The 27,594-nt window shown below is 44.4% G+C and overlaps 1 protein-coding gene across 1 annotated transcript in view; it reads left to right on the plus strand.

Annotated features, from left to right (window-relative positions):
* Nucleotides 1-27,594, plus strand: part of SENP6 (SUMO specific peptidase 6) — a 744,657-nt gene that overhangs the window by 507,296 nt on the left and 209,767 nt on the right. Inside the window, exon 19 of the mRNA XM_078648082.1 lies at nucleotides 27,468-27,571. Coding sequence (XP_078504208.1) covers nucleotides 27,468-27,571 — 104 coding nt within the window. The remainder of the gene's footprint in view (nucleotides 1-27,467; nucleotides 27,572-27,594) is intronic.

A 27,594-nucleotide genomic window follows, 5' to 3' on the forward strand; every position in this document is an offset into this window, starting at 1 on the left:
AAATTGCACATGATCCTCGGCTTAACCACCCTCACTCACCAGAGAGATGCATATTGAGAGCCCAACAAGTGCAGCTCCTGTTGCCCAGCAGAAAATAAGAAATGGAGCATCTCCAGTGGGCTTGCATAATGGTCACTGTCAGATAAAAGATTAGTCAGAAAAAGTCCACACAAACAATTAGATGTTTGTTGCTACTCAAAATTGTAATGAATGGTATTCAGCCTAAATCTTTTCTGCATACACATGCTTTGCACAATTCCGCAATCTAGTCGTTGAGTACAGAATTGTATTTTTGTAGTTATTATCCTCCCCCCCCCTCCCCTCCTCTGGACAGCGTCAACTATTTGGTTTCATGTCTATCACCGATCACTGTGTTGTCTTTTTGCACCGGAACCTCTGATCTGACGTCTGAAGGCCGCTGCTGTTGTGTGACAGCTGCAGGGTCTAGCCTGTGTCTGTACGAGCAACGCCTGAGAGCTAACTCCAGTCCTATCCCTCTTATCTTGGTTGCAAGCGATTATGGGGAAGCTCTTTCGGGTCAACAGGCGTGCAGGGGTCAGACCTTCTGATATGTAAAATTGATCAGGTATTAATAATCAATAACATCATAGCACAATAGCCCATACGCATTCACCCAGAATCCTTGATGCGCTGGGATCAATTTATACGTTCCAGCAATTCTTTCCTCTTTATAGATTCTAATGAGACCTCTTTCAAGAACTAATCTTTAATATCAACTTTACTTCGATTTGGTTGATGGACCAATTAGTTGAATAGTTAGTTGATGGCAATGATGACCACTAACCTTCCAACTGTTTAGTTAATTAAAACAATCACAGACTCGGTATGGTTAATAATGAATTTATCTCAAATATTTAAGGATGATGCTCAATTGCATTTGGTCACAAATTACAAACACTGAAGCTCACGAAAGGAGAAATGACATATGAAATACTAACTCATCCAAATTATACAATGACTTTATGCAATGAAGGAGTGGATAGAGTAAGAGACAAACGTTTCAGCAAATATTTATGCCAAAAATAATACACCTAATGGAAGGGATAAATAGACAATTGTTTCATCTAAATAATACATATCAATACATCATTGACGGATTGGATAGGTGGAAAGACTAATGTTTCAGAGACAAAATACGTCTATAAGTAACGTTTTTTAGGCTATATACAAACCTATTGGTCTGTGGGAAAACCACCCCATCGGCCTAAGAGATGGTGGGTGTTCCACAAAATAGAATCAGAGTACAAAGGGTATAAGGACAGGATCAGGACAGGTCAGGAACAGCTAGGCCTCTCTGCAAACCGACGGACAGCGACATATCTCCCCTCTTCTCTCCTGCCTCGCTAAGCTCTAACCACATTCCCAAAGGCACCCCTATTATACTCTAAAATTGACACGTTCATCCTACAAAAGTTGCAAACTATCATCAAACTTGCACAGGGATTGGTGGGCTTGAGAGGTGGCGTTGTCACACCATCATGATTTCACCTTTGATTCAACAACTTTGTGTTATATTAGTTCCCAGGGTCTGAGTCGGTTTGTTCTCACGTTACCCACATAAGATACAAAATTTAACATTTTAATTTTACAAATTAACATCATCTGCAGCGTGCATCTCCGGTCCCACGCTTGGGTACAACATTTGGCAGTCATCTGACACTCTGGCGTTCATCCTTTTCATGTCATCTGTGGTGCGCAGCACGTCTTCTTTCCTCATGACTGAACGCACTCACTCCTTGAAGTTCTCACTCCCACATTAGCTAAGTTTATAAAGATGGCTGCTTCATCCAGCACACTAAAGTAAATTGAAATGAACATTTATTAATTATATGATAATGAAAGCATCACTGTTTACCGCCCACCTTGCACTATTCCCCATTAAGGTTACATAGCATAAGCTTGAAGCAAAAGCGGCATTAATTATTCATGCAATTTCTTTGTTTACTTTCAAAACACAAAAGTTATTACAATATTATTTATTTACGTGTTAGTTCAGGCATGCGCAAAGCAGTTCCCTTGTGTTCATGTTTGTACGTTAGTTTTTCTACAACTACTTACTCTTAGTACGTATTATCCGGGTATACATTCGAGCAGGTTTCATTTTTGAAAAACCCTGCTCCATCACCTCAAAGGAGGAGAATCACAGGATCACTCACTGGAGGAGAAGCCAAACGGAGCGCCCTTGAGCTCAGTACTCAAAGACAGCATGCTGCACAGCTCAGCAAAAGGCTTGAGGGGGACAGGCGAGTCAACCGGTTTAAGGACCCTTTCTTTGTATACCTTAGCTCTTTTGCATGGTACGAACAACCCTGCAGCATCGGCCTGGACTGGCACGGCACAGCAGCCACTAGGGCTTCTGTTGCTAGCTGGAGGTTGCCTCGCGCAATGAAAGCAGGCGCTCTAGGTCGTGGTGCAGCTTCCTGTCCCCACTCCCCATGGTCCTGAAGACTGGTGGAATAACAACGGTTCAGGTGAGACTTCTGTCCCTCAACAATTGATCTAGGTCAGGCAGCGGCTGATCTCTTAGGGAAGCAGGTGTCTATCCCCTCAGCATTTACTATTCAAATAGAAACTATAAATTCCTTTCAAACAGAACACTCACTCGGAGACCCGTGCACTTAGAGACCCTTTACAGCCAGGTCTCGCAGCACTTATCTAAACAACAACTGGGGTTTAACCATTGCAGCCTAACATCTGTATTCCCGACCCTCGAAGTGGTACGTTGCATTCTTGGTTACACAACCAACCAAGGCTCGCGTAGTTAAGGCTCGTGGAATGAGCTAACAGCAGGTGCAAACAGTTCTGGCATAATTAGGTCGTGCAGAGTAAGGAAACAGGTACCCAATATAGCTAGTAAAAGGAAAATAAACTGCCGAGATACAACTATCACCAGTTTAAAAAAGGCTCAAAATGACGAAGAATCCCTGGGTTCAAACCTGCCTGAACCAGCTGCACATCATAATGGAACTTCAACTTTAGTTGGGGGGGTTTACCGTTGCGAAACTCCCAACCTAAAATGTACACATCTTTCCTTTTTAAAGACGCTGGCTCGATCCTTTACTCCAGTAATGACTGGGTAGAAGGGCTTCCATCATTGTCCAAGCTGAGGTCATCAACTTCCCTAAGGAGTGGGCCTCAGGCACTGCAGAGCCAACGGGCTTCGAAACCCCTTCCCTAAAAGGAAACATTGAGATAATAGGAACTGCAGTAGTTCTAGGAAGCGATGACACTCCAGTGATTAGTAATAAATGGGAGAACAGGGATTGGGGAGAAATAATGGCCTAACCAAGTGAGAGCCGACTGATGTTACCGAGGCAAGTGTCCCAGTGCACTGAGGGCTCTTCGTGTATCAGCAGTGGCCATGGAGGAATGATCGAATCAGCTCCTGGCGATACCGCCCCTGTGACTAACATCTTTAAAAACAGCCAATGTCAGTGAGGGGAATCTCCTACTATCATGCCAAGGCCTACCTAGCTTGCTGCAATACACTAACACCAAAGAGGTCTCCCTTACCAGCAGTAACAATAACCAGCAACATAACGCTGACCTCTAGGGAACCAATTGCAACCTTTCAAGTAATATCAACAACTGTCAAAATACGGGTGATTCCCATGGCCCTAATTGCGATATTTCCTACCTTGCAATACAGGAATGGGAGGAACTCGTAGCCTCTTATGCACAAAGCTCTCATTTGGAAAACAGGAGACCAGCTTTTAATAGCAATGTCAAACAGGAAAGGCAGCAACAGACCGAATATGGGCCTCTCTGGCACTCCTGGTATCCAGTATCAATGGCATGCTTGCCAACTTACACAGCCTTATCAAGAGGGTTCAATCAGAGGCTCAGCTGACTCAAATAGGCTGCTCCTGTGCAAGCATGTGAGCATCACTACCAGAATTCTGGTTCTCTCCTTACTAGTTGATGCCATAATGGTGGCCAATTTACCTCTTTTGTTTTATCGACTACCAGTCTGCTTTCGCCAATGTAGATCGGGGCAAACTGTGGCGCTAACAGAAAAACTGGAAAATTCCTCTTGCCCTTCTGAAACAGCTAGTCCTGCTGCACTCAGGCACACACCTCTCTAGACGTACCTTACCCACCAAAGGTCTGAAGCAGGTGCGTTTCCTAGCCCCCACCTTATTCAGTCTCTTTATAGCGCATCTTACACCAAGGCTGAGCTGCCGCGATTCCCACGCCCCAAAGCTGAGAGGGTTGGTACTTTTAAATCTCCTTTACGCTGACTACTTATTAATAAATTGAACTCCAGTTGGGCTCCAGCACTTGCTTGATATTACTCCAACTTACTTGGTTGAGAACAGCTTGAGTATAAACTTGGAGAAATCTAAGAATCTGGTACTAAATCACGCAAAACAAAATAGGGCCCGTACTGATATCTGGCTTACCAACCCTTGGAGACAGTGGCAGAATATAAGTACCTTATCCTTTACCTGGGATAAAAAACCTGAACCATATCATCACAAAAGAAACAGAAGAAGAGTGATTAGTCACAATGAGTACCTCTTTCTGAATAATAGGAACCTACGCACTCCAGTTCTATATACCCTGCCTAAAATTCATAAGTATTCTGAATCACCACCTCGCATACCCATATTATCAGGGAGTGGCTCAATTCTGGTACCCCTTGGTAGATATATTGTTTCTTTAACAAAGACCTTGTACGTGCTACTACAACCTATGTAAAAGACACGCCACACGTCATCAATCTGATTGAAATGTAGTCCTTTGACCCCCCAGCTCAGAACTCATGGTAGCATTGGATATAGAGTCATTATATACCAATATAGTGTAGGAGAGGGGAACTGAAGTAATACAAAATCACCTCAACTCAAAACCCACACCTCATCAAAGTCCCCTCGGACTTCATTATTTCCCTCTTGGAACTAGCTCTCACCAAGAACTATTTTCTTTTGAAGACAAATTCTACAGACAATGTAAAGGTACTTCAATGGGTTAAATTTTTGACCCAAACTTTGTCATAATCTTTGTAGGCAATATAGAAACATCACAAATCTTGAATGAGAGAAACTCCTTTCATGACAAAATCCATCTGTGGAAAAGATATATCAATGTCATCTTAGTGATATGGACGGGAGACATTAGTGAACCCTCCACATTCTGTGACTTGATAAATAACTTCCAACCGGTTCTGAGATTTAACACACCTCTACAGTAAAGCACAAATTGACTATCTGGGCGTCACAGTCAAGATTATGGATGGCCAATTATACACCACAGTTTTCCGAAAACCTACAGAAAGGAATACATTACTCTAGTTCCCATCCCAAAGCTCTTAGAGACGGCCTTCCCTATGGCCAATTTTTACGCATTCGACATAATTGCAAATTCAACTAAGATTTCTTCCGTGAGGCTGAAGTGCTTTCTAAAAAACTTCAAGACAAAGGATATCCAAGACGTTGGAAAATGAAGTGCTTTCTAAAAAACTCCCAAGACAAATCACGTTGGAAAAGCGCTAACTTATGCCAGCATGGCACTCTCGCAGGGAAATACTCCTGCAACCCAAAAATAGAACACCTATGCATAGGATAACGTGCGTACTTACATTCTGCTCTAGCAGTAACAAACTGATTAAAAGTATCAAAAAAATTAGATTGTTTTATCCACCTCACAATCCATTCTCCTTTAGGACTTGTTCCAGTCCTGGGTCACCACAAATGTGGCAACTGTTTGACCTGCCAATAAATCAAAGGGGGATCTCTGCAGGCGAATGAAGGTAGAGAAATAGGGGAAAATACAGAAACCACACAGAAAAAGTTTCTCTACCTATAGGATTGAGTATGTACAACGTATCATCTATTCAAATAATGACACTTTGACTGGACCAAAGAGCAAGAAATTTAAAGAGCCGTAAAGAATCTATGAAATATTTGATTTTATTTGTCTTTTTTTTCTTTGGACAAAAGAAGAAATAAACAGAGGAAACGGTCCCATTAGAACGTATTACTAACAATTAATAAATAGAAAAATCCTAAATAATACCAAAGGCAATTTTTGAAAATACAGACAAAGGAAATAAGAACCCAAAAGGGAGGTACCATTAACAAACCATCATTCGCAACACACACTCATACCAGATTCATACAACACCACTAATACATACAAGCCTGCAGTGTTGGTTGCAACCGGAGAACCCCCAACAGGGCACCCGACGCCAAAACAGCATCCTGCACCCGGCTTCCCCTGTGCCTTTTTGGCGCACCTTTTGTGCTAAATCTGATTCCCCCCCCCTTTGCCCTGATCCTTACACCAGGAGCTTTGGTCCCAGAACCTTCTGGCCTGCTCCTGAGCAGCCACCAACCAGAGGCCCCCTACCTCTCATTGGATAACATTGGGCCTCAGCTCTCTACACACGACTGCCCTAGTGCCCACACGACTGCCCTAGTGCCGCTGTGGAAGTTTTGAAAGTGCATCCTTAACTCTGGGGGACCCCTGATTCTAACCCCAGAATACCAACTCCAAAACCTAAGTACGTACCGGTAAACCGATGACACTGCTTTCTCCCGTAGGACTGCATTGACTGCTTTTCTTTGAAAAATCTTGTGTGGAGTTGGTTTGTATGAAAATCTAAGAAATGTACAAAAACTGAATTACTTACCTTTTCTCTAGGAAGTGTCCCAGTGTGATACCTAGGCATAGCGCAAGGAGTAGAAAAATTTACTTAAAAGTTATCTGAAAAGTAACGTATAAAGTAATCACAATAGTTACTGAAAATGAATTTTGACTTAACCTGTAAACAAACCAATTGCATTCTACTGCATGTCAACTGTATTCAACTGCATTATTCTTGCAAAGTATTACACTTACGTGTACCAGGCCTGACTTGGTTCTAGAAAATAAAATACAACTAAATAACATTTTCATACAAACAACTTGGTCTGAGTTCAGTCTTTGAGTGTGACATATTCAATAAATGCTTAACACTACCCTCTGATAATGCCTTAATGCTGGCCCACACTACCACAAATAGAGAGTAAGGTATTATCTACTTAACCTCAGCCTACCTTTGGGGGTTCCACTGGACTCTGTGCACACTATACCTTACTTTGGTATAGTATATACAAAGCCAGCTTCCTACACCTACCGTCATCGTCTTCCCTGTACTCATTCATGCCTGGATTGGTCTCCTGTATTCCCTTCTGGGTAGACTGTTATGGAGCTGCGCCATTTGGCTTCTTCCTTTCACTTGTCCCTCCACGTATCATCCGTGTGGTGTCCTCCCCCTGCAGGTATTTTATTTCTGCATTTTACACTGTTGATGAGAGTTTTTGGTCCCTGGTTGGTCCTCTGGGAAATATCCTACTTTCTGACCCTGTTGGTGACACTGGTGGCTACTCTGTCTTCTCTGCTTTCTGCCCAAGTTCTGATTGGGGTTTTTTCATAGTATTGTGCAGATACACTGTTACCTTGTTCCCTGTCCGACAAGGCACTTAGTCTGTATGCTTTACAGGTATTCCTCAATATGTTTCTGACGTCATCTTACCCCTTTTCGGGGAGTCCACTTGCTGTGCTTGGTTCACTGGTGCAAGTCGGCTGATGTTGCATGGGGGGTTTTCTGCCCACCTCCCCGGCCCCACATTTGAGTGTTTTTCCACACTAGCCATTTGGGTTCTTCTTTTCCAATCAGTTGGTGCCCCTTTTCCTAGCGAATCCAAGGGAAGGGGCATGGTTCTTGGCCTACGGTTCTTTGTCGGGGTATGCGTTGACTGGTGTTCCTTCTTTCTTTCTTCAGGCATTTGCGCTTCTTGTGCTTGTTCTCGCTATACATGAGTGAGTCGGGCCCTGGCCTGCCCATTTTTTCTCTTAGGTTCCTTGCAGCCATCCCTTGTCCGTACTTTGGCATGGGTAGCCAACTCGGCAACCCTACCTCTTCGTGCCTCTGCATGGCCTATTTTTTCTCTGCTTCTGTCTTGCGTGAAGCTGCAGTTGCTTTAACTTTTTTGATTGGAGCAGATTCCAAGCTGTTATTCTGGTGTGCCTTCTGACGTTTTTGGGGTAAATGGCGAATGTTCCTTTTCCGTTCTTCTCAGACATGGGTTCCTTTTCGGTCCACTGCGGGGTGGATCGTACAGAGGTTTGTGATCCCTTACAATGAATTCCAGGGGATTTCACCACTTCTTGTGGGAGCGGTTGCAGTTCTCACCCCATGGGGGGTTGTCTCCTTTGTGCTAATAGGCTACTGAGAATGATCTTGGGTGGCGTCGGGATCCTCACCCTGTGAGCCCTGTGGGACCCCACATGGAAGGGAACACCCATGTTGTTCCCTGGCTTGATGGCCGAGCCTGGGTTGTTCTGTGCTTAAGAAGACTTTCCTTTGCTTCAGGCCTTCCCAGGCTGTGGACATTATCTTGCTACCTGCCCTTTTCTTCTTTACACTGGCCCCTTTGGAAGGACTTTAATTTCTGGCATTTGTCTTCCAGTAGTAAATTTTTTTTACGTGTTGTCTGGTTGTCTCCATCGACCTCCCAGGTGTTGGCCCCGCCACCTCTGTCACTTTTTCCAGTCCTCCATTGTGGTCTTTATTTCTCTATTCTAGCGGGCTTGGTTTTCCCCTTCGGTTGTCTTTTCATTTGTCTCTTGACTGTCTAATTGCACTGTTCTGTTGTTAGTGCTGTTTCTGGCAGCTCCCTTGGTTTTCTGGGGTGTGTACTTCCGTCCCACCCTTTCACTTTAGATGGGGCCATGTGGCTGGTTTACAGGTTACGGTTGTCTTGCCTTCGGCCCATGGCTGCTGTTGTGGTTGTTCTATCTACCATTCTTGGGCACCTATCATTGTACAGTATGAATTCTGTATATGTTTATATTGATTCATAGCAAATATATATGTATTTGTACCTCTCTATTTGTATGTTTATACCTTTTCTCATGATTCTATGCTGCTTAGTCCCATAGAGCCTTCTCTCTCCCGGAGTGTTACCTCTGCCTAACATGATATATGGCAATGATTGTTGCTAATGCTTACAATGCTTTACCAGCTATTGGCGGGAATCCTCTGCCTTGCCTCCTTCTATGGCTGGTAGATTGGCCCTGTAGTTTTAGCTGTTGTCCTTATCATGCCGCTCGGTCTCTTGGACCGGTTGCCCTTCCGGGTGGATGTGGGGTGCATTTTAGTTCTATGTTTATATGGAGTGTTCTTCTCACATGTCTTGTTCTTCTGCCATGCCTTTTCTCCCATGTCTCTGCAAGGCTGCATATTTGGTTCCGTATGGGGCTCTACCTAAGTTTTCTGGTGGGATGTTGTCTTTCATCCCTCCCTTCCTGGCAAGCGGTCTCTCTTTTTCTTATAAGGACCAAATAGCCTAGTTGGGGAGATTTCTTGGATTCAGTTCGCAGATCCTCCTCCAGGATGGCATTGCTTTAGTATCGAGTCTAAGGTAAGAAATCTCTGGCTAGACGTCTCTATGAGATGAATAAGCAACCTAACTTGGGTAGTGCCTTATCTGGTAGAGACTAGGTCTAGCTGTAGATTCCTTACCGACCCACCCATCCACCCCTCTCAGGGAATTAGTTCTCATTTTTCTTCCAGATCCCTTTTATGCACCTCTGTGCTCTTATTCAAAAACAAATATATTTCTAGAAATCTAATACACTCCAAACCACCAATAATACTTAATATACGTGTCTTTCAAAAAGAGGACTCTTTTTGGGCACACAGTTTCTATGGCAGTTTCTATGCATGGCTCGCTATTTTAGCGTGGAAAGTAGTCACGGAAGAAACGGGCGTTGGGGGAGGACTTATAAGGATTCTGATGTCACATCCAGTGGATGACGTTACAGAGTTGCTCGATGCCCTCTATAGACGCACAGAAGTACTGTTGTAGAAAAATGTACAGGTCCAGTGTGGCACCTGGGGATAATTCTAAGGTAAGGAATCTGCAACTATATCTAGCCTTTACCAGGTAAGGCGCTACCAAAGGTAAGTAACTTATTCTGCTGGCTGGTAGACAGATGTTCAGCCATAGTCGGTCAGTAGTGTTAAGTGTGCAGTGGCGCCCAGACGGCCTTAAAAATTAATGATTTAAACATTTGTTGGTATTGTTTATTGTGCTTCAGTGTAATTTTCAATGTTTCATAAGGGTAGATGATGTTTGTTGGATTGCAGTTTCTCCTAGATTGTAGTCACAGTAAAGCACTGGTTCCTGGATCAGGGTTAAAACTAGATTGAGAGGAAGTTTGTGCTTCTAATGTAATGCTTACATTGGCTGGAAACAAGTATCCAGGCCCAAGATTTTCATGGGTGTGCCAGATGTGTACATGTGGGATTTCAACACTGGATTTATTTGCCTGGTGATGGCCCAATACAGGCTTATTTGTGGTGATGTATGTGAAGAAGTGAAAAAAGGATGTAGACGAAAGACAGCAGTGTGTATATCGATTTTCCAGTTCTAGCCAGGGGCAGATGTTAGTCTGCTCTGGATATGAAGAATTATTTTATGTGTATGGAACATAGGGTCTTAACAGTGCCAGCCATAGTGGAAAATGGGTGTAGAACTTCTAGTTGGTGAAGTATGTGTAGCCAAGTTGTCATTAAGGTATGGCATTTGCTATCTCTATTGGCCCAAACTGTTATGTTAATAAATTTGTTAAGCGCACAAATACCAAAAGGTGTCTTGGCGCTAGTGGTCCGGAGTAAACAAGGGCCTCAATTTATTAAACAACCAAGTTTTCAGAGCCCTCCTAAAAGCAGACAGGGTGGGAAGTGTTCTAATGGGAAAGGGGAGATTGTTCCAGAGCTTAGTGGATGCCACCATGAAGCTCCTTCCACTCCAGCTAGTTGTAGAATCTGGCATTTGATATCAGTTTTGCTCCTTCGGAGCCTTTTGGGGACGTACCAATGTAGCAGGCGTCTCGGGAACTGAGGGCCAGTGCCATGAAGTGCCCTATAGGTAATGCAAAGGGCTTTAAAGATAATACAGCTCTTAACTCCGCGCTAATGCAGTTTTTGTAGTTTTTTTCTGACTGATTGAAACTTGGCATTTCCCAACAAGAGCCTAGTGACATCATTCTAAATCATTTGCAAATTGCATAGCTGCTTCTCAGGCATACCAAGATAGAGCCGGTTGCAGTAGTCCAGTTTGGCAAGGACTAGTGTAGTAACTACTGTTTTGTTGCTGTCCATAGGGATAAAAGGTAATATATTCTTGATTACCTTAAGTAAGAAGCTAGATGAAGGGACGGCGTTAACTTGTGCCTCACAATTTAGTTTATCTATAATCGCACCGAGTTTTTGGCCTTGGCGGCTGGGATGGGTTCCGTCCCCAGTTCATCTGGCCACCAGCTCTGTGACCAATTTAGGGAGAATTTTCCCTAGATTACTATTTCAATTTTTCCAGAGTTTAATCTGAGACAGTGTGTGTTCATCCAGGAACTGACTGCCAGCATACACTCCCTAAATCTTTGCATCTGTGGCAGATTGTTTTTAAAAACAGATAAGACGATTTGTGTATCGTCTGCATAAGATGTTAATGCCAAACCGAAGGATCTGATAAGTACCGCTAATTCAGACACATGGATATTAAAAAGAGTGGGACTCAAAGAAGAGCCCTGTGGGACCCCACATGGAAGGACAAAGGAAGGAGAATCCTAGCTACCCAAGGCAACCGATTGTATTCTTGCGGACAGAAAGAAGGAAGCCAGTGTAAGAGCTTTGTCGGAAATGCCGATAGAATTCACACGATTAAGTAACAAATTATTTGTTATTTGTTATTTTTCTTATAAAGCGCTAACATTCATCCTGAATAGGATATCACGGCGCTACAGCGACTATGATAAGTGATGGTATAACTTTAGTCCTAGCATTTTAATCTAATTTGGGAAAAAGGAGAGTTTTCAGTTGTTTCCTGAATGATGTGTGGCAGTCCATAAGTCTAAGAGCCGCAGGCAGTTCATTCCATCTGGTTGCAGCTATGTGGGAGAAAGCTCGCTCTCCCATCCTGGCTCTCTTAACTCGAGTTGTTGTTGCTCTTGCTGTAACTTGAGAGCGGAGATTTCTAGATGGTACATAGAACTGAATCTTATTACTTAGGATGGGTGGGCCTGTGTTGTACAGAGCTCTGTGTGTTATACACAGCATTTTAAAAGTTGCTCTCTGCCTCATAGGCAGCCAATGGAGTTCTCTCAAACAACTCTTGGCGGAGTCAAATTTTCTTTTCTTGCATATGCCCTTGGCTGCCACATTCTGCACTATTTGTAGTTTGGCGAAAAGATAATCTGCCATACCTACAAACAGGGAATTTCAATAGTCCAGCCTGCTCACCAGCAAAGACTGAACCAGGATCTTTCTGCACTCTATGGGTATCCAGGGGAAGACTCTTCTTAACATCTTTAGCAAGGCAAAGACTTTGCCGCAGATTGTTGTCAAGTGAGATTTCATAGACAGGGTGGTGTCAAGTGCTACTCCCAAATTCCTTGCTGTAGATGTTGGTGTTGGGGGGGTGCCCAGAGATGCCGGCCACCAACTGTCATTCCATAGTTGAGTGTGTTTACCGAACAGCAGTATTTCTGATTTGTCTGCGTTCAGGTTAAGGCAATGTCCATACATCCAGTCAGACAATTCAGAAAGACAATTTAGTAACCTGTTTTTAGGGTCATCATTCTCATCCGGGGTTACAATTAGTTGGGTGTCATCTGCATAGGAACAGATTTCAACACCCCACTTTCTTCCTATTGCTGCTAGGGAGGACACGAACACGTTAAACAAGGTTGGGCTCAATGAGGCCCCTTGTGGCACCCCGTATTTGATGATCCTGGGCGGGGATGAGAAATGTCCCATGCGCACTGATTGCGTTCTATCCATCAAGAATGATTGCAACCACCCCAATGCTCTATCCCGGATACCTTTTGCTGCCAAAGTTTGTAATAGCAGATTGTGTGGTACGGTATCAAACGCCGCCGAGAGGTCAAGTAAAATCAGGGCAACTGTTTTCCCGCGTTCTACATGCATTCTGATGGTATCCAGCACGGACAAGAGTGTAGTCTCCGTGCTATTTTTGATCCTAAAACCCGTTTGGGAAATATCTAATAAGTTATTAGTTTCAAGAAAACTGGACAATTGCCTGTTGACCAATTTTTCTAAAACTTTAGATAAGTTGGGTAAAGTAGGGTAAATTATGAACGACTGTGTCGAAGGCCACCGACAGGGCAGGCCGAATCAGAGCAGCAGCGCCTCCTACAGCCAATACTGCTCTAGTTTAATCAGTGAGGACACCATTAACATAATTCATTGAGTTCTGCTATCCAAAGCCTTTCTGCATAGTTTGAGATGTATGTAGTTGCCTGCCTCTGGCTAGAATACAAGGAATGGTATCATCACAGCGATGGCTGTAGGCTAGTTTAATTTGTGTTCAACATCCATATGTTTCTATTTGCGTCCATCTGAAAGTGTGATTTCTTTTTGAAGAAGGAAGAGCTATGACTTAAAAGCTCATCTTGAGGTTAGATACCCTGTGATATTTTAGGCGTGTTGGAGTTGCATACTTACCCAGATTGAACCGAGAAATAAGCTTTTGCTGAAATTAGGGATATTGAGTTTAAGGTTTTTTTAAATCTGAGGCTCCATCTCTAGGCTGGTATTGTTGCTGTATGCAAACCACAAAATCATGATACGTTCAAAAGTTTTGCTGAAAAAGTGGTCCATTTTTTAATGTGAGAATCAAAAGACTGCTTTACTGGAGGCTTGAATAAAGAAATACTATATAATGATTTGCAAATTAAATAGAACAGGAAGAGGCTAACCTTATTAAAAAAAGTTGCTAAAGGACAACTAATAAGCTTCAACATTTTTCTCTCCAGCTCTGCAGATTTTGCCAGAAAAAGACAATCTGTTCTACAGCTGCTGGCAGTGGTTGTTTATTTACCGTGAGCACTTTTGGACTTTACATATTTGAATTGAGCGATAGATTTCACTGTCTTGCACATGTTTCCCCTACTGTCAACCTTTGTTTAAACTGCAAAGTTTTCTGCACTCCCCGAGCTCCGCGGAGCGCAAAGTACAAAAAACTCTGCAAACTGAGAGGAGTTCACTGCCCAGACCTATTCCAGAACCACTATCAAATGCCATCCATGTGCTACATTGGTCTGTGTGAAACTACGGGATGGCACTAGAGTCTCCAGGAAGCTGAGACATAGTGGATACTATGGCTATTGAGAGTGCAGTCTGCTTGGTCACCGCGCTGCTAACGCCATCTCTCAAACTACTTTACAGTGAAACAGTAGCGTGAAGAAAAACCCCACCGCTAGCCCATGGCGATAGCACTATTATCCAGTGTTGTAAGTGAGCCAAGTCACTTTCCGTTTTCATTTTTAAACTTTTAAAACGTTTGCAGCCTCCCAATCATTCTCCACTGGGGCAAGTTTAGATTTTTATGTTCATGGTGTTTGTCTCCACAAGTGGGTCTTTTTGCACTAAAGGGTCAGGAATTGACCACCCTGCTGACGCTCAAAAAAAGTGCTTTGGCCGCATTGGCGTTAATTGATCATTTTGCTGGCAACACTGAGCGGGCATAATTATTGACAATAGCGATGTCAAATAAGACATATCGTGTCCACAATATGGAGTCTAATAATTGGACTATAAATTCATTGGGTGGATGCCATACATCATACCACTTAAAGGTGAACCTAGGTCCTATAATGGAGAGTGCCTGTGATGCATGGGAATCAACTGGTCACAGAATAAGTAGTTGTAAAGCAAATAATTGTTTTGTATGTTCTTAACACTGTGATTTACCATTCCACAGGTTGTGGCCCCTGGAAATTCTAGGAGTGCCAACACGGGTATCACCGTGAGTTGTTGTTTTTAAATTGTTATATTTTTCACACATTATATCCACACGGACAGGACACGCCTTAGCGAGCGTGGACCACCGGGGGTATTCACTTTCTGGTCCTGAAGAAAGCTGCATAAAATTGAAAAGACAGCTGAAACATGTTCACCTTTGGAGATACAAGGGGTCAATAAAATAGCCCCTAATGTATCCAGCACACATTTTTATTGATACTACCTGACCTGTGAATAAAATTATTTTGGGTACAGCTAGTATTTTTTAACCTCACTATTCACTACACACTGAACACACACGAAAAACCCTATTCACAACAACCAGCTCCGCTGTAAATCAGGCGTTGAAGCACACTGGAGGAACATTCGGTTCCTCCAGTGGGAACCCTATGATGAAGCATGTCACCACTAGGGTGAGTGAGGGTTCTTCTTACCAATAAGGTATGTTTCGCCGTGTGTGTAGCACTTTCTAGGTTCCTTGACAAACGTCTCTTCACTTATGGTTTGAGTTTTTCTTGATTGCTTGGTGTAGTAATATGATTACAGCACCTTAGAGTCACTCTTTAGTTGTTGTTGTATACTCTCCAGGAAGCTTCCCATTAACCACAGATTAAAACAGGGCTGTGTAATGGCACTGCCAAAATGTATCCCGCTTTACCAGCTACGGCTAGAATGTGGACTTGCCAACTGCACCAGGATGGCTGATATACATACAGTTCATCAAATATTGCTTTAGATTGAAAAGTGCAGCACCAGACACGCTTAAGAATGTGCTCTGGAAGGAACTGTGCACTAACTAGGATATTCATCAATCTAAAGGCATTAAGAAAGTCTTGTTATTGCTGATCTGAACTTCAACGAGTTCTGGGATAGTAGGCTGGGTTACCCCTGCACTCTACTGTGTTTTGTTTGCATGCCTTTAGACACAGATTTGGAGTCACGGAAATTGTTACCCTCACTCCAACTCTCTCCCCTGCTCCCCCACCCCTTACAACCGGTTATAACCCAGTGCCACGAATGAAGGAAGCAGATGCCTGTCACAGATTAACGCAAGCTTTGTGGCGCCTAGGTTCCAGTTGACGTTGCACATCAATAGTGTCCTGAAGTACCAATAGGCGATTGTAGACTGGGAAACGAAACTTTGCATCGTGGAACATAAGAGGTTGCACTTGAGACAGCAATCCTGCCCCGGATCGTGGGCGGTTTTCCCACCAAGTCCCAGTCTCAATTCAAGTCTTCGGGTGAGTCTAAGTCCAGGTCTTATTATTCCCACAAGAAAGCCAGGCGGGATGTCTGGCTGTCTCCTCAGTCAGAGAACAGCATTGTCTGCCTCCAAAGGGCTGATTGCTCAGGCATCTGATGGCTCAGAGTCCATTCCAGGGTTAGTTCTTTCATTTCCCAGAGGTGCATGGGCTGTTGTTAACCCCTCAACAAATAACGGCCTTTAAAGAGGCCTTGCTGCTGATCTTTAAGTCGATTCTGGATCCTTTTGAAGTGATTTTGGGCACACTGGAGCCACAGCTGGCACTATGCTGTTCTGCTGGCCGGTCCTTCTCTGCTGCTGACTGACTCCATTGGCAATTCTCCTGGTTCCTTGCTGGCCTCGGCCCACACTTCCACTATGACTCCTGATACCACACAGGTTCTGCCCACACAGGCTCCAACTCAGACTCTGGCTGTGCCTGTCTTAGATTCATTCTCATTGTTAATCTCTGACCTGGAGTGGACACTGGCCCAGGCAAGATCTATTTCACACTATGAAAGTGCAGCTCCAACTTTGGGTCACTCACTGCCTCTCCTTGTAGGAGGCGAAAGACCCTGTTCATCTGCAAAGATTATCCACTGGAAAGAGTTCCCAGAGGTATTTAACTTGTTCTTTTGTGGACCTATCATTTCCGTTTTCAGAGAGAGTGAGTTTAGGTAGTGCCTTGCAAAGTAGGTAAAGTTGTGATTTAGGTTCCCGGACCTTATGGCCTTGTGTGTCCATGTTGTCCTGTGAGCTTCTGACTCTGTTCTTTGTAGAACTCTCCATTTCAACATTCGGCATCTCTGATCACAATGATGATCGGTTTTTGCTGTACAGCACTCATTGGAGTTACTAATTCAGGCCTAGGACCACCATCAATTTGGACTTAGGACCTTTCATTCCTCTTCTCAAATGTAATTGCTCATGCCTTAATGACCAGGGGTCATATTCTATTTAAGTGAGCAGAGAACAGTGCCATCTCTTAGAATCTTGTGATGCAGCTATGCAATTGGTCTGTCCTAGTTGCTGCCTTTTTGTTAAAAATTACCTTATCCAGAGGAAACTGTCCAGCAGTCCTTAACAAAGATGAGGGGGACTTTGATACAATTATTGTATCTATTACAAAGTTGGTTTTTCCCGTTTCTTCAGCCAAGACCCCTTTCTTCAGCCATAGAAACACTACACAATATTTGACATTTCCCGAGCACTCAAATTGTATCAGGAAGCAACAGCTCTGTGCAGAGATTCTGGATTGTTCTGAACTCTTGCGAGTATTTCTTCAGACAATAAAGCGTCTAAAAGCCAGGATTGCAAAGTGGTTGAGCTCACATATCTTAAAACTGTACAGATTTCTTTCGGGTGTTTTGCCCCCATTACCGGACAGGTTTCCTATCCAGGTTGTCCACTCTGGCTTCAAGTATTTGGGGATCTTTATTACGCTGGACTCCTCACTCCGGTTCGAGCGTAACCTCCTCCCCCCGCTTCTTAGACTGCGACTGGATGTGGCCCGTTGGCGTAAGCTACCCCTGTCTCCTCTGGGCCGGGCTGCCCTTTTTAAAATGATGTCTTTGCCGCGATTCCTATACGCGCTTCAAAATTTTTATGATGACATTCCCGCTACCTATTTCCGGGAGATCGAGAGTCTTCAAAGGCAACTGATCTGGGACGGACGTCCGCGTATCGCCCTTGCGAAACTTACCATCCCTTGGTATGACGGGGGCATGGCGCTCCCCGATATCAAGAGATATTATTGGGCTGCCCAGCTGTCTGCCATTAACCACGCCATGTATTCCCCGGGTCGAGATCCGGCCTTTGAGATGGATAGACTCCAGCTGCCGGGAGGAAATTTTAATAGAGCGCTTTATTCCAGATCGGCTGGGCGCCTTCTTGCGGGCCCGTCCAGGATCGCAGTCAATGTGTGGCGCGCCGCGAATGTGAGTTTGGGATGGGAGAACCGACTGACAATGGCGACTCCGCTTTATGCTTCCGAACGTTTGGGATGTCTCTGGTCTACTAAGGGCTTTGACCGCTGGGATATGATTGGGATATGTACAGTGGGTGATGTCTGTGTGAAGGGTAGAGTGAAGTCTTTCCAGGCCCTTAAGGCAGAATATGACTTGAGTGATAGGGAGTTTTTTCTGTACTTGCAGGTCCGGCATGCCCTGGCCTCAGTTCTGACTCCTGATGAGACCCTGCCCGAGTCCTCCCCCCTTGAGGATCGTATACTGGATGGACACTTGCCCGACAGTACTATCTCCCTTATTTACAAGAAACTGATTAATAATCGCGCCGATTTATTGGTCCGACTTAGGGAGGTGTGGGTCAGTGACGTATTGGACTTGGATGACGAGGATTGGCAGTCGGCACTCTCTTCTCCGAAAGAGGTCGCCATCCCCGCCCGTCTCCGTTTGGTCCAGCTTAAGATCCTTCACCGGGTATATGTGACTGGTCCGCGTCTGGTTGTGATGGGTTTTTCCCCGGATGGCTTATGCAAGCGTGGTTGCGGGATGAGTGCTACATTTCTACATATTCTTTGGGAATGCCCGGTGGTAGCAGCCTACTGGATTGATGTGCTTGCGGTGATGACTGTCGTTACTGGTATTACCCTGCGGCCTGAGGCCCGACGATGCCTGTTGAACGTGTGGGAACCCACCGACTATTCTGTAGCCCAGACCAGATGGGCGACCTTGGGATACATGGTCGCGAAGCGGGACATTGCGCAACTCTGGGGCGCTTCCAGACCTCCCACAGTTTCGGTGTGGGAGGATAATATGGATTGGTCCATGTTCCGAGAGAAGACTGTCTATGTGGCTAGGGGCAGACCCAGGGCATGGACGAAGATCTGGGGTCAGTGGAATGCATATCGTGGAGATATCTGTACCCCTCCCTTGGTTGACACTCCCGATGTTACCCTGTCTCCCTAGGCTGACATTCCCGAATACTTTTTCATATTGTTTTATGATTTTCCTGCCCTCCCCCCTGGCCCCCCCCCCTCCCCCCCCCCCCGGCCATGCCGAGTTTCATTGATCTGTTTTTGTCCTCCTGATTAGTTGCTTTCCCCTCCGCCTTCTGGGCTGACTTGACTAATGTGCTTTCGCCTTGTTTAGTGTTTGTTGTTTTTATGATTAGTATAAAATTGTTCTGTCCTGTCCTATGCTCTGAGCGATAATTGGTATATGTTCTGTGCCTAGCCGCGGGAATGATCGTTTGCTACTTATGTTGTGCGTTGCAATTAGCGGCCAGCCCGTGTGGTTGTAGGCCCATCTCTGTAACTCTTATTTTATTGCTCAATAAAAGTCTTTAACCAAAAAAAAAAAAAACAAAACTGTACAGATCATAGAAGTTCATGCTCCTCCATGAATTCATGCATATTCTATCAAAACACAGAGAGCGTTGGTTGTATCCCTAGCACATATGCCCATTCCAGACAAGTAGCTCTGTATCCTTTTTAAAAGCTCTATATACTGGACACACATAGGATCAAGCTTTATGCTAGGAGGTTCTTACTTGTTTGAAGGCTTCTCTGCCATAAGCTGCTCCGGCTCTCTCTGTGTTAGGCTGTATGATAAGATTTTCAGTTAATTAGTTGGTAGGGAGAGCTGACTGACCCCGTACTAAGGTAAAAACTACATTCATGGTAGTCTTAGTCCTGGCTACCCCTCTTTTAGAACACCCACTCAACCATTCCCTTGTAACATATACTGTGTAAAAATATTGCACCTTAGTAAATCGTATACAAACTGGTTAGGGATGGCTGGTGGCAGAGATTGTGATGGTTTTTCTTGTGACGAGGGATGCTTTTACATGCTGAGCTCAACAAGAAATGTTAAGTATCAGCATTCTTTTAGAGAAGCTTTCTATTTTTGCATGATGCCAGTACTTTACTTGTTACGGTAGGGAGCAAAGTCTAAGAATAGTAACCATGAAGATATTTCTTTCCATTTAAGGTAACGTTTCCTGTCCCTCTTTTCTGCTTGACTAGTGTTCGAGAATAGCAATGTATGAGAAAGATCATGACTGCAAAGTCGTAGCTTTCCGCTCCTAAAGTTGGAAAAAGGGGCAGAACATACATTGAACAAAAAAATAACTGGAAAATGGTATTGCCTAACATTCCATGCTTAGAAATGTGTTGGGGAAACCACACCTTCTGTTCAGCTTTATTTGTGACTTGTGGTGTGTATCTCTAGCAGTTTATCTTTGGGTATTCTTATTACACATTCAAATGCTCAGTCAACTGATCTAGCTTAATATTCTTTCTAGAAAAAAGTATTGAGTTTGACCAGTTAATCAATTGTTGTTTGTTCATTTTCTTTGTACGTTCACCAGGTGAACACACTTCGCAGCCATTTTGGAAATAAGTGAAGAAAGCTGCTTTTAGGACATTGCAATGTAAGATCTTCAAGTAAAAGTATGAACTTCAAAATATAATGTTCGAGGCATATGAGCTGCAGATCTTACACTTGCATTAGAAGTGAAGTAGTGTGGCTCACTGGTTAGAGGCGGCAGACCCGAGAGCAGAGGACGGCCCGGGACCAGGGTTCGATTCCCGGCGCGGCAGGGGTCTGGACCAGGGTCAGCGGACTCGATAATTCTCTCGCCTCGGTTCCCACTCTGATCAGCGATCACACTCGGCAACTCTGGGCATTAGCTTGCCTCATCTTCACTAACGGCCCCACCAGACCGCCGGGGATGCCTGGTCTCACCCTGGAGATACCCATTAAGGGACCATCTCTCAGGGAAACCAGGAAGGGTTTCGCAGCGGTCGAAGCGCCTTGGGACCCTACGGGTAAGTAGTGCGCTATATAAATGCCTATACATTTACATCTCCACCTGGTGTTGGGCTCGGATGATTGCATGTTGTTGTCGTCTTGGAAGAAGTCTTTGTAGTCACGAGATAGGTGACTCCTCCCTTGGACGATAGTGCGCATGGGCATCGGCTCCATCCTTAGATTGTTTTTTTCCGCCACTGGGTTCGGATGAAATTTTTCCGCTCTGGTTCGAAATCTACTTTTCAAGTAATTCGACGCGTAAAACGTATTCAAACTTCACCAAACTACTTTCGATATCGACAACCATCGTCTCGACTCCATCAGCTCGATTCCGGTCGTCGACACGGGCCGTTGGGCGTATCCACGCAGTGTGGCCTACACCTCATCGAAAGGACGCCATTCAAAAGATGACCCAACTGTGGTGCAAAGTTCCCACACACTGACCATCACGAGGTGTGTAACCTGTGCTTATCGCCAAAACACGACGAATCCAGCTGCACAGCCTGTGCGTCCTTTCGATCCAAGAAAACCATTTGAGATCGGAGGGCCCTTAGACACGACATGCAGAGATCGGCCCTGAAACCAGTGCATATTTTCGACGAAGAAGTTCCGCTCGTTCCTGAAGAAGATTCAGACGATCTCCAAATCGTATCAGAGGCAGACGACTCGGATGACTCCATACCATCGGGTCAACGCGTGAGTTCTACTGCCCCGGCCCCATACCCACCACCCAAATCAAAGGCAAAGGTCAACACTCCGCCTCTGGGGCCCAGTCGCAACAGAAAACACACTTCGAAAGCCTCGCAATCGAGCCCAGCTCCGAAGAAAATTCTCAAGCCTTCCGGTAGCTCCTTACCGAGCAAGCCGCACGTGCCGATCCCACCAGCTCCCTCGGCACCGAAACCGAAAGAAGTATCTGCTCCTAAACCGTCGACTTCTAAAGACAAAACTATGAAGCCAGGGTCAGAAACCTCGAAGCCGACGAGACCAGCTTCCACTCTGAAGCCAATATCTTCGGTACCGAAACTGCCAAGGCCTGATTCCGATGCGCTCAAGTCCTCGAAGCAGCCTTCGACTCCGAAAACAACACCTTTGGTGCCAAAATCTACGCCAAAAGACACAGTTACAACTACTAAGGACAAAGACAAGCAGCAACCACGCCCGGAACTGAAAAAAAACGGCACTGGCAAAGGTTCCGCAAGGAGAAGATCTTTTCCAACCTGATCCTCTACAAAAGATCTACATGGACCCAAAGACAGGTCATGTATCCACTACACCACACACGAAGAGGAAATCAGACACAGCACCTACACCTGCAGTACCTGTCAAGAAGGACTCTGTCACATCTCCTATGCACCCTTCTTCTCCTATACTTCCTTCTCCTTCATCTCCTGTTCCTCCTAAGAATTCACCTCAGAATTCTCCTGAACACTCTCCTCCTCATTCGTCACCTCAAAATGATGATGAGTATAGCATAGAGGGAGGGGTAGACCCAGATGATCCTTTTCCCTACCCTGTTGATGATCCAGATTGAGAGTACCCAAACCCACAAGATGTGCCAGATATTCCTGACCCGCAGTCATATCCATCAAAATCTTCTCCCCCAGAAGACAATATTGGTTTTGGGCACTTACTGAAAAGGGCTGCCATTTATCATGGGGTCACCATGCATTCAGATGAGCAGAGGAATTTTTTTTATTAGATACGTTTGAACAATCACAAAGGTCTGTTCAAATTCTTCCTATGATCAAAGGGGTCATCAAACATGCTCCAGAGGTATTTAAAGATCCTGTACGTGCTAGGATCCTAAACCCTAAAATTGAGAAAAAGTTCAGGCCTGCTCCTGGTGATCCAGCCTACATTAAAGGACAGCTATCCTTAGATTCCCTAGTTGTCTCAAATGCTAGAAAAAGATCAAACCCACCCCCTGATAAAGAATCTAAGAAGATAGATGCTTCAGGCAAAAGAATAGCTGCACAAGCTACTAATACATGGCGTAAAGCTAACACACAAGCCCTCCTTGCAAGATATGACGGGGCTCATCATCAGTTAGAAAAATTAATGCAACATCTACCTGACCAATATAAGGTGCAGGCAAACAACCTTATATAAGAAGGCAAGTTAATTTCAAATGCCTCAATCAAGTGTGCACTTGATGTAGCAGACACTGGATCTAGAGCTGTAAACACTAGTGTCCTACTTAGACGACATGCATTGTTACGCATTTCAGGATTTAAGCAGGAAATGCAAACTACCATCTTAAATCCGCCATTCTACCAACATCAATTGTTTGGACCAGAGGTAGACACAGCACTTGAGAAAATGAAAACCGATACAGTCAAATCTATGGTAGTTTTGCAATCCACACAGGGTAGAGGCTCCTTTTGTCACTTTTTCTATAGAGGAGGCTCCAAACAAACTGGAGCAGACAATACAGCTTCCTTCAAATCCAATACACAGGCATCCTCCAGTAAAGGATATTTTAGAGGAGGCTATTGAGGCAACAACAATAAAGGAAGAGGTCGAGGGAACAACAATAATCAAACCTCTCCCACCACAAAACAGTGACTTCCCTCTGCTCCCCCAACAGCACTCCACTCCTGTGGGGGGCAGACTAACACAGTTCCTACCTGTCTGGAATTCCATCACAACAGACAGGTGGATAAGACAAATTATCCAGTATGGCTACTGCCTCGAACTTTCAGCTACCCCTCCACACATACCACCCAGGCAGCGTCCAATGTCTGCAGAACATCTTACGCTGCTCAAACAAGAAGTCCTATCACTTCTTCAAAAGAACGCAATAGAAATAGTTCCTTAACAACATCAAGGAAGAGGGGTTTACTCGCTGTATTTTCTAATACCCAAAAAGGACGGGACACTAGGACCAATTCTCGACCTCAGGCCCCTCAATCACTATATACACTCAGATAATTTTCATATGATCGCTTTACAACAAGTGCTCCCATTGCTGCAACAAGGCGACTTCCTTACAACACTAGATCTAAAAGATGCCTACTTCCACATTCCAATACATCCTTCTCACAGGAAGTATCTGAGGTTTGTACTGGAAGGACAGCATTATCAATTCAAAGTCCTTCCATTCGGGGTAACAACTGCACCAAGAGTGTTCACAAAGTGCCTAGCAGTAGTAGCAAAACACACAAGAAACCGGTCCTAGGATGCTTGATTCCGGTCCAGGGAAGACATGGCTTGGCAGTTCGGGCTGGACTGTTCCCATGAGGCACAGGGTCAAGACTGATTTGCATATGGCCATGTCTGAACTGGGGTGGCTTGGTGAGCAAAATAACGATGGCTTAAACCCAGATCTGTGACTGGGGGTGAATTTTTTGCCATTGAGCAACATTCCGTCCATCATCTTGTGTGTTTTGCTGTTCACCCTATGTGGCAAGGGTATGCCCAGACGTGGGTCCCGTGCTCACTAAGCCACTGGAGTCAAGCTATCCTGGCTGGAGACGACTGATAGCCAGAAACCTGTCCTAGGATGCTTGATTCCGGTCCAGGGAAGAAATGGATTGGCAGTTCGGGCTGGACTGTTCCCATGAGGCACAGGGTCAAGACTGATTTGCATATGGCCATGTCTGAACTGGGGTGGCTTGGTGAGCAAAATAACAATGAATTAAACCCAGATCTGTGACTGGGGGTGAATGTTTTGCCATTGAGCAACATTCCTTCCATCATCTTGTGTGTTTAGCAGTAGTAGCAGCACATCTCAGAAGACAACAGATACATGTCTTCCCTTATCTAGACGATTGGCTCATAAAAGCCAAGTCATTCAATCAGTGTGTCCAACACACACTTCAAACATTGCACGACTTAGGGTTCACAATCAACTACATCAAGTCGCATCTACAGCCCTCCCATGTACATCAATATTTAGGGGCTACAATAAACACGTCTACAGCTCTAGCGTATCCCAGTCCAGCAAGGATACAGAGCATTCAAATCTTAGTCACAAAGTTCCAACATCAACATTCTCTCCCTGCCAGAGTGTTCATGAGACCAATAGGCATGATGGCATATTGCATCTTCATTGAACCATATGCAAGACTGCAGATGTGTCCGTTACAGGAATGTCTAGCACAACAGTGGAATCGGGCTCAAGGACAACTGACCTGGTGTTGGTAGACAGCCGCACACATCGCTCTCTGCAGTGGTGGATCACCAAAAACTTGACAAAAGGGCGGCCGTTCCTCAAACCTGTTCCACAAATAATACTTACAGCAGACTCATCTCTCACAGGATGGGGAGCCCATCTCCTACATCCTACAACTCCAGGGCAATGGACCAATCAACAGTAATCGTTCCATATCAATCACCTAGAGCTGCTAGCAATATTCTTAGCACTCAAAACATTCCAAGTACAAGTACAAAACAAAGCTGTCTTATTCCGGACGTACAACATGACAGCTATGTACTATATACAAAAACAGGGGGGGTTGGGTGGGGCACACTCTCTACAGCTGTCCCAGCTTGCACAGAACATTTGGAGATGGGCCATTCCACAAAACATACATCTGTTAGTAGAACACCTTCCAGGAGTTCACAATCAGATAGCAGATCTGTTAGGTCGACACACAAAAAAATTCATGACGGGAACTACATCCGCAAGTTCTGCAACCATTCTTTCACAAGCGGGGTCATCCAGACATAGATCTGTTCGCCACACACGAAAACGAAAAATGACCAACCTTCGCCGCCAGATTTCCACTCCCGCTGTCCAAGGGCAATGCGTTATGGATGAACTGGTCAGGAAGATTTGCGTACGCTTTTCCGCCACTACCACTAATGCCACTAATAGTGCCAAGCTACGACAACAGTCACTCAAACTGATTTTAGTAGCTCCCACATGGGCATGCCAACCGTGGTATACAACTCTGCTAGAACTATCACTTGTTCCACACCAAAAGCTACGTCTGACACCATCCCTGCTAACGCAGAACCATGGAGACATCAGGCATCCAGACCAAAGTCAACTGAATCTGGCGATCTGGCTCCTGAAGTTTTAGAGTTTCGTTATCTTAACCTACCACCAGACTGTATGAATATCATTAAAGAAGCCAGGAGACGTACTACTAGAGCTTGCTATGCTGCTAAATGGAAAAGATTTGCCATTTACTGCAACAATAACCAAATTGATCCCCTAGATGCTTCCATCCAAAATATCATTTGTTACCTTCTACATTTACAAAGATGTAATTTGGAATAATTATATATATGCCTGCATCTGGCAGCAATTGCAACATATTTACAAAATAGACATCTGTCTCTATTTAGAGGGCCTGCTATTAAAGCATTTATGGAAGGTATAAAAAGAATCATTCCTCCCAGGTTACCACCCTCTCCAGTGTGAAACCTAAACATTGTTCTTACAAGGCTCATGCGACCACCTTTTGAACCTCTACACAAATGTGAACTGCAATTCCTCACATGGAAAACAGCTTTTGTAATAGCTATTACCTCTCTTAGGAGAGTAAGTGAGATTCAACCTTTCACTATACAAGAACCATTTTTACAATGACACCGTAATAAAGTGGTTCTCAGAACAAATCCCAAATTCCTTCCAAAAGTCATTACTCTGTTTCATTTAAACCAATCTGTAGTTACCAGTGTTTTTCCAAAACCCAGACTCTATAGCAGAAAGAGCTCTACACAATCTAGACGTTAAAAGAGCTCACCTCTATTATATAGATAGGACCAAATCCTTTTGCAAAACAAAGCAATTTTTGTAGCTTTCTCTCCACCACATAAAGGCAACCCCATCTCTAAAGCTGGAATTGCAAGGTGGATTGTAAAATGTATACAAATATGCTATCAAAAAGCAAAACGTACATTAACAGTTCCTCCTAGGGCGCACTCCACACGCAAACTAGGAACCTCCATGGCTTTCTTAGGGAACATTCCCCTAGAAGACATTTGCAAGCCAGCAACATGGTCTACAACACACTGCTTCACTAAACACTATTGTGTTGATGTGCAAGCTAAGCAGCAAGCTGCAGTAGGCCAAGCTGTCCTCAAAACTCTCTTTCAAACTACTGCAACAGATACAGGTGACCACCGCTAAGGGGAGACGCTGCTGTACAATCTATGCACAGTGTAAGATTTGCAGCTCATATGCCTCGAACGGAAAATGCTACTTACCAGTATGCATCTGTTCTTGGCATGTAGAGCTGCGGATTCTTACACGCCCTCCCGCCTCCCCGGGGCCTTTATCTGTTCCAGGTCGATCTTAATTAGATATACACACATGGACATCCTTTCTAATTTCTACAAACTCCATCATTTCCCATCATGGCGAAAAACAATCTAAGGATGGAGCCGATGCCAATGCGCACTATCGTCCAAGGGAGGAGTCACCTATCTCGTGACTACAAAGACTTCTTCCAAGATGACAACAACATGCAATCATCCGAGCCCAACACCAGGTGGAGATCTAATGCACAGTGTAAGAATCTGAAGCTCTACATGCCAAGAACAGATGCATACTGGTAAGTAGCATTTTCCTTACTCTGTTTCATTGCTTGAAGCCGTGTTAATGTGGCAGAAATGTTATTGAAAAACCCATAACATTTACATTATATACTTTTTTTAACAGATGCCTTGGATTCTATCAGGCAAAGCTATAGTGATGAAACCACAGAAAGTAATAAAGCATGCGAGGAGGAGCTTATTGATTTTTCCGAAGATCATGATAATTCGGTAAGAATTTTTGGAATTTTAAT

The sequence above is a fragment of the Lissotriton helveticus genome, chromosome 6 (genome assembly GCF_964261635.1).
Source record: "Lissotriton helveticus chromosome 6, aLisHel1.1, whole genome shotgun sequence".
NCBI classification, from domain to species: Eukaryota; Metazoa; Chordata; class Amphibia; order Caudata; family Salamandridae; genus Lissotriton; species Lissotriton helveticus.